This window comes from Trachymyrmex cornetzi, unplaced genomic scaffold (assembly GCF_001594075.2).
Source record: "Trachymyrmex cornetzi isolate Tcor2-1 unplaced genomic scaffold, Tcor1.1 scaffold26, whole genome shotgun sequence".
Taxonomy (NCBI): domain Eukaryota; kingdom Metazoa; phylum Arthropoda; class Insecta; order Hymenoptera; family Formicidae; genus Trachymyrmex; species Trachymyrmex cornetzi.
In genome coordinates, this window is record NW_017297270.1 from 1,547,304 (window position 1) to 1,561,123 (window position 13,820).

Here is a 13,820-nt window from a genome sequence, read left to right on the forward strand (position 1 = left end):
AGAGAGAGAGAGAGAGAGAGAGAGATTACATGATCGTCAATCGTCCATAGATAATTTTTTTAATTCAATTTCAGTTTTATGAAATAACGTTTACATAGTTTTTCATTTCCAATGTACATGTATATACTTATAATGAATTGTATTTCTCGAGCAAAATGTGATAATGATAAACATTCTACGCACATTTACGATTAGAAAACGTTTAATCGATCGCTAGATTATGTTGTGTAGTTATGAATTAATTAATTTTCTTTAAATATTTCAATTTCAGTTCGAATTATACTTAATACATATTTTTTTTTTCTTATTTTTTATCTTTATATATATATTTCCTGATTCGATGTATATATAATATTTGTTTCTTCTTGTTATATTTATTTATCTTTTATACTTTAAACTTATATTTATAGAAGTTTTTCCGAGACTTTTTCGTCTATATTTTTTCCCTCTCATATCTCCTTTTCCAACTTACCGATTTATCACTATTCTCCGTCTCTTTTCCCTGGATTTCTCGTAAAGTAGGTTTCCTCTTTATTCGCAGAAGTTAGGCGCCAGTACTTACGGGCCGTTAAGCTGAAGATAGCATAAATAAATACGCGAATTCGGTTAGCCGGAAATTACGGCGAACGCCGGAGAAAGGAAGGAGACGCAGAAAAATTCCGGAAAAGGGTGAACGCTGAGAAAACGAATTTTCGAGGGAGCACGTAGTGCGCAGAAAAGTGGTCGTGCGACTTATATGGTTAAAACGGTATGAAAAGTAATAATATAAGCTATAAAATAATATATCTAAAACATTAAAAATAAAATAATATGATATCAACGTTGTCTTAATCCGATTTCAACTGGAGAAAAACAAAGGTAATTTTTATTAATGAAATTGACTTTAATTTTTTTAAAACGAAAAATTTTTAATTTTTGATTAAAATGTAAAAAATTTTTTTTAATACATGGTAGTACAACCATTATGAATAAATCATCTGCTTAATCGCATGTATAATTAACAAGGAAAAGTCCTTAACTCGAAAATTAAAAAATTATGAAACTTTAGCAGTATATGATACAAAATGACATGATATGTAATAAGCAACTTTTTTGTTGTTCGAATTCACTCTAAAGGACAAAATCAACCCTGAAAATTGACCCATTTTTCACTTTGTTTTATTATTCAAAAATAAAAGAGAAGAAATAGAACAAAATTTTATACAGTAAACTTATTTCTTTTCATCGATTAAAAAACTTACCAATTGTTTAAAGAATTATAAGAACATATGAATATTGTCAGTATTTTTCTCTATTATATGTTATTCATGGTAATTTTTTATATTGAACGCTTCTTTGAAGAATTTCGTAATCACCAAAAACAATTTCAGATAAATTAAATAAACGGTTTAAAAAATATTTTTGTATATTTATATGTTCACATCTTTCTAATGTATTTTTATGTAATGTTTACCGTTTATTTATTTAGTCATATTTATATGATTATGTAATTTTATATAATTTTGTATATAAATTTAGTAAATAAATAAAGTTTAGTAAAACACATATCAATTTATTATAAAGTATTATAAAAAATTATGTTGAAAATTGAGAATATACACTTCCTAGTTTTGTTCCTATATTTTATAATTTCTTAAATAATTATTAAGCTTTTTAATCAATAAATAAAAGAAATAAGTTTTCTCTCAAAATTTTATTTTTCTTTGTGTTGATAAATAATAAAATAAAAACAAAAAATGGAGCAACATTCAGAGGTTGATTTTATCTCTTTAGAATTTGGAAAAAGATAGTTTATTATACAGCAGAACACTTCCTATGTATTGCCTTTCATACTACCATTCAATTTTTAGAATTTCTGAGTTGAGGAGGTTCCTTTGTAAGTTGGGAATAGCCACATAGGATGATTGCCTAACAGCGAGAAAGTAAAGCTCAATCACAGTGATTTTTTTTACTGATCGAAAATCCATATTTATATTTTTACATTTCACCTTTTTTAAAAAAAATATTGAGTAAATATGTATCTGTATGCATAACGATTTTAAAGTGCTAGATAATAAATTATGAAACAATTATAATGCTGTACAATATATAATTAATAATAATTAATAATAATAATAATTTTTAATTGAGGTGTAAAAGTACCCTAGGTGATCGTTTAAGCAAAAACCTTGGATGACTATTCCCGGATTAAAGCTTTCTATCATCGCGATCTTATTACCAGTTTCATTTGTAGTGCATCTTAACTCCTCGCGTTATGTAAGTGTATCTGGCGGAATGCATAGTCGCGTTACACGAAGCAGCTGTGATATTAGACAACAGTGTAAATAAAATGATGAACGAACGATCTGGAAATCGAGGGCACTAGACGGTCCGTCCAAAGTTCCCATGAGCACGTTCGATTGAATTTCAGTTCTCACTTGCGCGGTATAGATTGATACGTGCTGCACTCGAACGGTCGTTCATCTGCAATTTTACAGGAACATGAGCCGAACGGGCGAGCCATGCCAATCGGAATCGGTCAGATTCTATCAACGTGCCACTCTCTCGATTCTCCCCTTGTGATTTCCCTCGGTGAAGCAGTCCGAACGTGTTATACAAGCATGAATCGGTCGTTGCATGGATGTAGTAGCAGATCGGAATTCCAAGAAAGATTCTTAAAAGCTTGATTGCTAATCAATAAAGGGCCAAGACTCCATCTTCGTGAAATGGTCTAATATTTTACTAAATTTAGTAAAAACAAGAAATAAAATGTTATTTATATTTCGCAAATTTATGAAAATGTTAGAAAAGATCGGGGTTGTTGTAATTTTTTATTAACAATTTTTTCCGTATTAACACGTAAAAAAAAAAGATTTAGCTGCCACAACTATAAAAATTATGGCAGCTAAATTCAGTATAGTATTATACGAACACCTAATGTCATGTCTACGAGGTCTAATTTCTATTAGCTGTGAGGCCTAAATATTGTCATTGTAAGAGACAAGCTATTATGTCGATCATTGCAGCAAACGTTTTCTGTGTAGCAAACAATTTGGTAGCAAATACAGTTTCAGTAAACCATATTTAGCTGTGGTAGAGACAATTTTCTTTTACATAAACATATCCGATAATTAACTTTATGTTGCTAAATAAATTGATTGTAATAGACATGTATATTTTGCTATCACGTCCTTATATTAGCTACAGCAACAAATCCTTTGTATGTATTAGCAAATTTCATAGTTATAGTAGCTGATACAATTTCAGAATTAGCTGTGATCAGAAACATTTTTTTTTCCGTGAAGGTATATACATGTAAATGAATGAATACCTATGCATTGCTTCAAATACATCTTTAATTATATAGATAGTTAATTCTTGTCGAATTTGTATCTGTGTTTTTAAATACTAAAAATTGAAAATTTCTGTCAGTAAATAAATTGTAATAACTTACCCCACAATAGGCAAGTTGTTACGTTTACGATATATCATTTCAAACATATATTATACTATAAAAGCAAATTCGAAATTACAATGAAATCAAATACAGAGTACTTTACAAGCAAATATTTATTCTAGAATATAAAATTTACAAAAATATATTAATACAAATGTTTTTTTAATTAGTTATTAAAGTTATAATTATTTAATTAGTTATTAAATTTAAATTTTTAATTAATTAATCAAAAGAAAAAAATTTGACGTTATTTTTATTATCAGACTATAAATAGATAAATGAAAATTTTAGATAAAAAATATAAATTTATAAAAAATGCATTTAATTAAAATTAACTCTTTATTAAATAGAATTTTTTTATTTATTCGTTAATAACCATTGCTAAAATGAATTTAATGATATATATAACAACCTTAGAAATTACTCAAACCGCACAGAATTATAAATATGTGTTGTTAATTGTTTAATATTTTAAACTTTTCTCGAAAAATAAATATGATAAGATTTTATTCGTACATTTTTTAAGAGACTATTTTTTTAACGATTTTTTTAATCATAAATTTTAGACTATTGCTATTTTCATGTTTTTACAGATTTTTTTTGTATAAAATTATAAATAATTTTTCTCTTCTTTCAAATTAGATTTTAAAAAACTTTACTAGAAATTATTATTTATATTTATGAAGAAGGTGTGAAAGTTCATTATATGCGAGTTATTATAGTTACTTTTTGCATTTTTTTCTCGGAGGAAATTTTTTTACCGCCGAGTTTGCGAGTATTGCGACACTTATACGCTCGTACGTGGCACAGTTTGACAAACGAACGTGTCATGACACGTGAATCATCACAAGGGAATAAAATGAGAGTAGACGTTAAGGGCTAGTGGGGATAGCGCAAAATGGTCCAAGAATAAGGGCCATGAGACACAAAAAGACTTGAGCAGTAAGACATAAGCACTGAGGAAATGAATGTGTTGAATTGGCTACTGCTTATGTTATGACCTTATAGTCTAACTGTAATTAGCCAATTTGCTTACTGCCTACGTCTTACTGCCTTATGTTTTTTGGGTGCCATGGCCTTAAGTCTTGACACCGTCGTAGAAAGCGCAAGGTTAGATCATAGCCGGCGACGGACAGACGGATCTATCATAGATGGATGGATGGATGGATAGCTGGCTGGATGGATGGGTACACAATCGGAGGCTGGTCTGATAAAATATGCAGGTTGCAATCACGTCTCTTGAATAGAAAAGAGCGCGGACGAGGCTAAAAAGAGTAAAAAGAAGAGGGTGACGGTGTATAGTTGGTCGGGGGATGATGGCGCCGTTGGAAGCAGAGAAACGGAGGACGAAAAGAGGACGAGAGAATGCGCCCCTATATACGTTTCGAAGTGCAAGACCCGCAATACTGCTGAAGCTGCAGGTCCATACTCTATAGCTGGTTTCGCTCTGCTTGCGTTTGCAAAAAATGTTCATAACTAGCCAATCCGGCTGTCGCATTGTATCGACGGCTGATTCGTGAATTTGTATGTTTGTGTACGTACGTTGGAAGTGCATCCTCGTTCGTGTATATGTTTGGCCGAAGTCGCTTGACATCCATGGGCACTTTATTGGTTTAAAAGTTGCGATTTATCGATAGATTCACGTAAGAGGAAGAAACATATAAGAAAGTTTCGTTTTAGTCATCAAAAGTTAAAAAAGTGAAGAAAAATAGCAATTATTGCTCTTCTACTGACCGTATGACGGATTAACTAATTTTATCGATAGATATAGTATATACCATAGATATGGTACAAAAGAGCTACAAAAGAGCGCCGAACGTGATTTTATGTCATAATTTTAAAAATTTGACTTTCGGAATAATCTTAAGTTAAAATCGTTATACGAGGATCATCTGAAAAGTTTTGAGCCTCAACATGAAAATGGCATTACTCGTCAAAACTCATTCTGGTATAATTACAATCGTACATGTTTTGAATGATATCTATGAAAATTGTAGCCATTTTAGATGCTTAGTTGTTATTTGACAGTCATTTGTGCCAGTCGATGTCAGTATTTTTGTTTGATGAAAATCTCTGTCCTTTGAACCAAATTTTAAGCCTAGGAAACATAAAAAAATTGTTGGGGGCCAGATCTAGTGAATACGGTGATCAATCAATTTGAACCGCAATTCGTAAATCTTTGTCATGGCGATCACCGATATTCGATTTTTTTTCATTTTTACAAAAACACTGATATCGACTAGCACAAATGATTATCAAACAACAACTGAGTATCCAAAATAGCTACAATTTTCGTAGATATCTTTCGAAGCATGTACGATTGTACCAAAATGGTTTTGACGAGTAATGCCATCTTCATGTTGAGGCTCATAACTTTTCAGACCTACGTATATTTAACTTGAAAATTGAAAAAAAACGCTATTATAAAAATTATTTAACGAATAATATTATTTATACATTGTACTACGTATACATTACTTATGAAAGGACTGCATTATCCAGGAAGCGTAACGTAGCAAAAAATTTTAGATATTGCTAGAAGTTCAAAGGGTCGATCAGCTTTGATAATCCCCATGCTTTGAATTTGAAAGAAACCATTTAAATTGTAAATATCTGACCCAGATTCCGTCGAGTGTATGAGGTGCTTTATAGAATCCCTTCGGTCTCTTCAATCACCTGGATCAAAATTCATTGACGGTCATACTTACAAAATACCATCATCGTAATAAAGATTCAATTTTTGTACTAGCTCAAAGCATAATCACATTTATCATTAATGCTTGTATCATTGTCTCCAATTTGTTTACTCGGGTTATTTTTAAATTGATATATCAGTAAATAGTTATATCATTATATTTAGTTGATTTTTCAAATGATAATAGCCATATTGCCAAGTTTTTATGAAATATAAAAAAGCGTATCAATACATTACATACACAATCGTAAAATTATTAAAGCTAAAATTGCATTTAACTTTGGTAAATTACATATTTTGCGTTCTGCCATACTTTCTGAATTTTGCATCGCACACGCGTGTACATACCAATGCAATTTTCACTACAAGCTTAAAACTATTTGCATGACATGTTTAGCGTCGGAAAACAGCATCCCTTAAAAGGCAGGGATGGTTCTTATGGAAGTATGGTCGAAAGGGATTCAACCGAGGAAAAGCGTAGGCCGGACTGGAGTGGCACCCACTTCTCGCTGAGATATGCATGAGCTGGCTAAAGTTACTCTACATTCTACAACTACGTTGCTTACATAATATAAACTCCCGTGGGGTTATCCTCAGCTAAAGCACCCAGACGTCATAGATGCCATGACGTCAGATGGAGCGGCTCAAAGATTATGATAAGATGGGAAACCATTTAATTTTTTTATGCACGATATTTTATTGAGGTTTGTCGTGATGTGTGTGTGTGTGTGTGTGTGTGTGTGTGTGTGTGTGTGTGTGTGTGTGTGCGGTGTACTATTGTCAATTTCTTTCTTGAAATGCAACAGCAGAGACTTATTTCAATCGGATATTATTGTTCATTAGAATATTCAAATTTTGAATATTAAAAATTTGAATTATATAAATACATCAGTTTAATGAATTCAGATCAGAATTTTGATTATATATAGCGATATTTCTCTTCGTTTCTTCTATTACATTTGTTTTTGGCATATTAAAATTATTTCGCGAACGAACCTTCGATTTTATTTTTCTTTATTAAACCATGTAAATTTAAAAAATTGCGAAAAGATTGATTGAAAATTACTGCAAAATGGAGATTATTCTTTTTGCTTTTGCCTCCAGTTCGAGTTTCGTTATTAAGGTCTCATTTCATAGCTCAAAACGTGTCGCACAAAATAACGTCGATGCAGATTAAAGGACATTTATAACAGCAATAAACCATACACAACACACACAACACGACAACGTCTTATATACCGAGAACTAAACTGCCAACAGTCCCGTGAAGATACGACCAGCCGTTGGTGGTGGCGATGATGTTGGCCGCGGCGCAGGCGATAACGATGAGTTCTTGAGGATTAATTATCCGAATGATGGGCAAGTTTTGGCTTTTCTCCGACGGTACATCGAAGATTTCTGATGGTTTGTTAAATTTATACGTACACATAATAAACAAGCCATCGCCCGATTTATTATGCTCCGCCACTGGAGTACTTCCTTCCTTCATTGCGTCGCGGCTTTTATCCGTCTTCCTATCGTGCAACTTGCAGCAAATATTTATCATCGCGTTGTATCATTATTGCAAGCAATGTGTGTTCCGCGATGCGAGATGCGAGGAATTCTCGGTCAATATCAAATATTAATACCTCAATATGATGTGTAATGCAACGCGATTATTATCGCGACAGAATCGACTCTAATAATGCTGTTATCTCGCGTTAATGGACCGATAATGCATCTTTGAAACTGTATTTTCGATCATATATATTTATAATACATAGAATATATATATAATAATAATATTGACCGCTGGAGAGTATAGACAATCGAGGGACGTAATTGGTACAAAAAACCAAGCTTTTATGATATTATCTATATTATATATATAAACTGAGTCGAAAAGTTTTTTACCACACACAATTTGGAATTTTCGCAATTATAGTTAACAAGATACCAATTACTAAAAATTGCCAAATATTAGTCTTGAATAATTTTTTATTCAAATATTATCAACTTTACAGAAAAACTGCAAGAGACAAAAATAATTTTTCTTTTCATAGAACTCTAAGAATTTTTTATCAACTTTTTAGTACTGCATTTTTTATTTTTACCAATATGAGAAAATACGGTATTAAAAAATTCTGAAAAAATTCTCAGAACTTTATGAGAAGAAAATAAATGATTTTTGTTTCTTGTAGTTTTTTTATAAAGTTGATAGTATTTGAGTAAAAAATTATCCAAGACCAATATTTAGCAATTTTTAGTAATTAATATCTTGTTAACTTATTGCAAAAATTGCAAAATGTATGGTAGAGGACTTTTCAACTCAGTTTAGTCCGCTCTATCTACACAAAAGCTATTGGCTAAAACTTACGGGACATCCTGTATATAGACTATTACATCTTTCATTATTCAAAATAATAGAGAGCAGACGTTTGATCGATATGTAAAAATAATATGTTGTATAATTTTAAAATAATTATTTTCTCTCATAATAAGCATTTATTATTTTCATATATTTATGTGAATTAATTTTCAATGAATTAAATTTTATGTGATTCTTAATATTATATTTTTATGAATAATTTTATGAATGAAATCTATAATATTTTTTCGGATAGCAGGTGAAGTTTCAATAAAAGTTTGTAATTAAATCTATTTTGCTATCTTTAATTCTATTGTAAATTAACCTATTTTAACGCTAAAAACAGAAATGGGAAATTTGAAATATCATTAGGTTCAAAATAGGAGCAAATTGTATCAGTATAATTAAATTTATTTTGATATCTTACAGCTATTACTATATCGTAAAATTAAAAAATTAATTAAGAATCAACATTTCGACTTGAAAATATTTATTGTGCTAAATTAAAAAAAAAAAAGATATCAACAATTTTAATTTCTTAATCTAATTCAATTTTTTTTTTCAATATCTTTGAAATTTCTACATCATATTTCGAAATTCCTATATCGTATGTATATATCTAATGAGAAATACCGAGAATTATATAACGTGATGTACATGATTCATAATCTCGTAACTGTAAAATTACAATTATTACCACTACCGCTGAGCACAAATTATGGAGATACCATTACGTATTACGTTTATTACTCGCACCGCTACGCTCATACAAGGTTGTTCAGAATTGTAGCATACCATTAATGAAAGCGATTTATACTTTTAATGTCACGCTCGATAAATCATCAACTTGTTATCGCTAGTGTCACAAAATATTGTTATTGCATAAGAGTTTCCTAATTTTACAAGAATTTCTTAATTTCCTAATTCTACATGTTTTGAAAAATATGTAAAATGTATTTATTACATACCTAATATTTTTATACCATCGTAACAAATTCGCGTGAGAATATATTATTATAAATATGTGACTTTAATCAAGTACAAACATTTTGGATCAGTCATTTTGAATTTGCCATTGATTTTTCCATTTAATTAATAGATTTGTAATCAACGTTTCTTAAAGAGCACGTTCAGATTCATTTTGATAAAAAATTTGTTTACTGCAACTTTACGTATAAAACTGAATGTTAAGGACGCCATTTTAGATTTTCTATTTCCATAGAAAGAATTTTATACTGAAGAGGATCCGAAGTAATTATAAGGATCTAAACGTTTGTAAGTTATATCGATTATTCTTGCTAATAAAGCACATACACACCAACTTTCTGTCGGCTCATATTGGCATGTTTTAACTTTGATTTAATTCATCATCTGATTGTGAGCCTATAAAATGCTTAGTATATTACATATTTCCGTGTTGAGATTATTACAGAAGAAATAACGTTGTGTCTCCTATTTTCAGCGCGGGCGGTTGATGCCTGATGGCGCGGGCTGGAACGCAACGCTGGAGAAATCCTGCTCCAGAGTAAGTAGACTCTTAATTCATGGTGGGAATAAGCATGTGACATGCTATATTATGCATAACAGATGCGACAGAGCACGGTACCGCAACGGTTCTCAAACCGAAGGTTCGAGACGAATGCGCGACCAAAAATGTGTCAGAAAATAAAAGGCTAGAGTTAAGGGCGAGGAAAAATAAAGAGATGAAGTGCACGTTACATTGCGAAAAGTATCGTTTATCTCGAAGTCGCATTAGCCACTTGGCTATTCTTATCTAATTTTTCGAATTTTTTCAATTCTTTCTGCCGAGATTTCACGAAATCCCTCGCGTCGACAAAAACATGTATTTCTAAACTGCTGACAAACAAGCGACAGTTCGAGTGGTGCTACTTCTCGGTATGAGAGAGTTTGATAGGAATGAGGAGAGAGCGGTGATAAAAACTTCTCGTCGGGTCCATCGATGGATTTGAATAAAGTCGAGGGGAATACCTTGGTTCGAAGTTTCCTGAAGCCTGCTTTGCTCCTTGAAACCGATGTCTGTGAGTCTTTTTCTCGTTCTTTCTCGACTTTTTTCCCCGGAGATGAAAGCCATCGCGAACCGCGTAGATGGATCCGAGCATAATGAAACGTAACTTTTTAGCCGATTTTTAAATAGAAAATTTATTAATCGAACGGGAAAATTCGATAATTCTAAGGAGGATGTTAACTTTCGTGTTTTACCAGGATTACATTCTTAGTTCTATCACGTAGGATGACATTCTTTTTAATACTAGAAATTAAAAATACCTACTACTGTCGAAGCTGGATCTTCATTGCTTTAAATAATTCAATCTTGAATTACTAATATACACTATATACCTATGTACTTGCATTAGATCACCGAGGCTTAGGACGCTCGTACGGAATACAAGAGATCCGGATTCAAGTCCCGACCGAGGTAATATTTTTCGCAAATTTATTAGCAGTTTTAACATATTAAAATCTTTATAATATGATGCTTGATAGTAGCATCAAATTATTAAAATTGCTTGTTAATTTAATTCACGATTACTAGAGTAGTTTTAATTGCGTTTATAGTCCGGGAAAACAATTCGGCGCGCAGTTCGAAAAGACTACAATATGGTATGTATGCAAGTACATATATAGCAAGTATTTATATATATTAGTAATTCAAGATTGAATTATTTAAAGCAATGAAGATCCAGCTTCGAAAGTAATAGTCATTTTAAGTTTCTAGTATTGATTGTGTTTCTCACATATGCGGTCTAAAATAAAGATCCTTAATACTCTTTTTAATTGCTTTCGATATAACAGCAAATGTCATATGCCATCAGTATAATGATTTGAGATGTTCCAATTAAGTGTTAAATGCAACGCAAATTGAGGATTCCCTAATCTGAATTGGTACGCAGATGTTATACTATGTTGCACAATGTAATCAACTGCGAATTAAACTTTAATGGGCAAAATTCGCTTGGATAACGTAGATACGGTGATTTTCCTTCGATATCTCATTAAAGCGAGGAACTTAGACAGAAGAATAATTTTGCTTTGCTTGTTACGCAAATTGACGGCGGAGTCGTGAGATATTCCGCGATTCAGTTTGTACGTGTAACCGAGGGTTTTTGCAACCAGTTTCCTTGAAGGATCAGAAGATTGCCTCGGTACCGAAGGACTCGATGTATATACCTGCGGTGCTGCCCGCTGCCCGCCACGCCAAACGTTGGCCGATAAGGCAGATCAGAACCATAGAGTGGTATCTTTGATCAAAGACGCTCTTCAATTAGATGCTCCGACGTGATTCTAATGAATAATTGAGAAGCAAGCTCTGAGAAATTTTGCTGTATCAACATTATTCTATCAAGATCACATCAAGCAGCATCGAGAAATTTTTTTCAGAATATCATGAGCGATATTAAATGACCTTACAAAATCGTATACGATATTGCAAATGCATTGATGATTTCATTTAAAATTACATTTTTCTGGAGAAATACCGGAAGATATTACTACACAATCATCACCTGTTTTCATGTAAATCTTAAAAGTCACTTCTGTCACTTTCTACTTCGAGACTCGCGACTGGCAAAAACGCGCCAGAATAAATATGCATCAATATTTTTCTATTTATAACCTTACACGCGCGATTAGTATTGTTGACAATATTTCATTTTAGTTTTATGTACATTATCTATTTTATTACATTATCTATTGTACATTATCTGCCACTTCTTCAGTGTATGAAGTTATTTCGTCCATAATTACAGATTAGACTGACGAAAATACTGATGCTTAAAATAAAAATAATAATACATTGAAGTTTGGTATCATAAGCCCACCTTTTTGAGTAGAATTTGAATTATTCGTCTCAACACTCGCTATCATAAAAGAGAGTCACAGTTCTGAGCATGATAGATAGAATTTTGCTGTCTTATTCAAATTGCCATAAAAAAAACTTCGAATTCATTATCGAAGTTTTAATAGAAAGTGATTATACATTTTATTTGACTAAATAATTAAAAGTATTTAAGATCTGCTTCGAAAAATAGAAATTCTTCATACTTAATTGGAATATAAATTCAGTTATTACTAATTATAGATTAGATTTTAATCATGGTTTCGATTAGGAGAGCATCGACATCCTTAATGACATTTAATTCTTCGATTGTCAAGAGGGGTGAGCCATTCGTCCCAAAAACGATTCAGAATAATTCTTTTATAAGGTTTTGGTAATTCCTGTGGATTTTTCTAATTAAGGTTGTATTTGAAACAAATAAATGGTATAATATATACCATTTTCAAAGAGATATAACTTATATTGCTTTTCCATATCCTGCACTAAGGCTAGGTGGATTGCGGAGTTTGCTGTTCTAAAAAATGGATCGCGATTCACAAAAGTTTGGGAAATCCTATGATCTAAATTTTTACATTTCTTATTAAACATTTTCTTCTATTTGTCTTATTGATTCAATGGACACAGAAAAGCTAAACAAACTATGTAATAACGGAAGAAAGTAATTACAAAACTGATTCTCGGGCATCGATCGACATGTAGTACGTGGAAATTCTTATTTATCAAGTGACCTGTAATCGATGGTTTCTCCATTAAGCTGCTACGGTATCGGGGTGTACGTCGGAGAAATCAAGCGCGCCCAACTAGTCAGGCGAATAATCAATCGCCTGGAACGTACCATCTCCATGTTACCGTGTACCAAGTATGGATACACGAAGTAACGGACCATTCAAAGATCAACGCTGATCGATGACGAACAGGCTTACACCTGGTATGCACAGATAATGCTGGAAAATAAACTGAGAAAAAAATTTTGGATGTTCGTAGCTATAATTACATGCTACTAGGTATAATTATTATTATTATTGCTATTATTATTGCTATAATGCAATAGTAATTATATACGTATAGTTCCAGCAACAAATACATATAGTTGAAGTGGTTGCAGTTAAAATAATTTAATTATAATTTATAGTGTTATTTCTTGACAACCGTATTTTTTATTTTATATGGTTTCCCAAAAATTACTATAATTATAGCTATTTTCCAGGTTGCCAGCTATATATATTTTTTAATAAATCTATATGTATATATCTATATATGTATAGTTATAATTACTAACATTATAGCAGTGGGATAGACGGAAGCTAGTTGAGCCAAGAGGCAAATTGGAAATGCAAATATCTAAGTAACTAAAATATATATGTACATGTCTATGTTTGCATAAGATAGCACAAAAACGGAGATTTCTGCACAGAATACAATAATCTGTGAACATATGAGCTTTTTCGTTTTTTCTATTACGTTTTTTGATTACGATTCTATCAAG

At 31.5% G+C, this 13,820-nt stretch overlaps 1 protein-coding gene across 3 annotated transcripts in view; it reads left to right on the forward strand.

Moving 5' to 3' along the window:
* LOC108761710 (uncharacterized) overlaps positions 1-13,820 on the forward strand; it is a 149,878-nt gene that overhangs the window by 49,734 nt on the left and 86,324 nt on the right. For all 3 annotated transcript variants that reach the window (XM_018508401.1, XM_018508403.1, XM_018508402.1), the window contains exon 3: positions 9,941-10,003. In XM_018508401.1, the coding sequence (XP_018363903.1) occupies positions 9,960-10,003 (44 nt within the window). In that variant the 5' untranslated portion in view covers positions 9,941-9,959. The remainder of the gene's footprint in view (positions 1-9,940; positions 10,004-13,820) is intronic.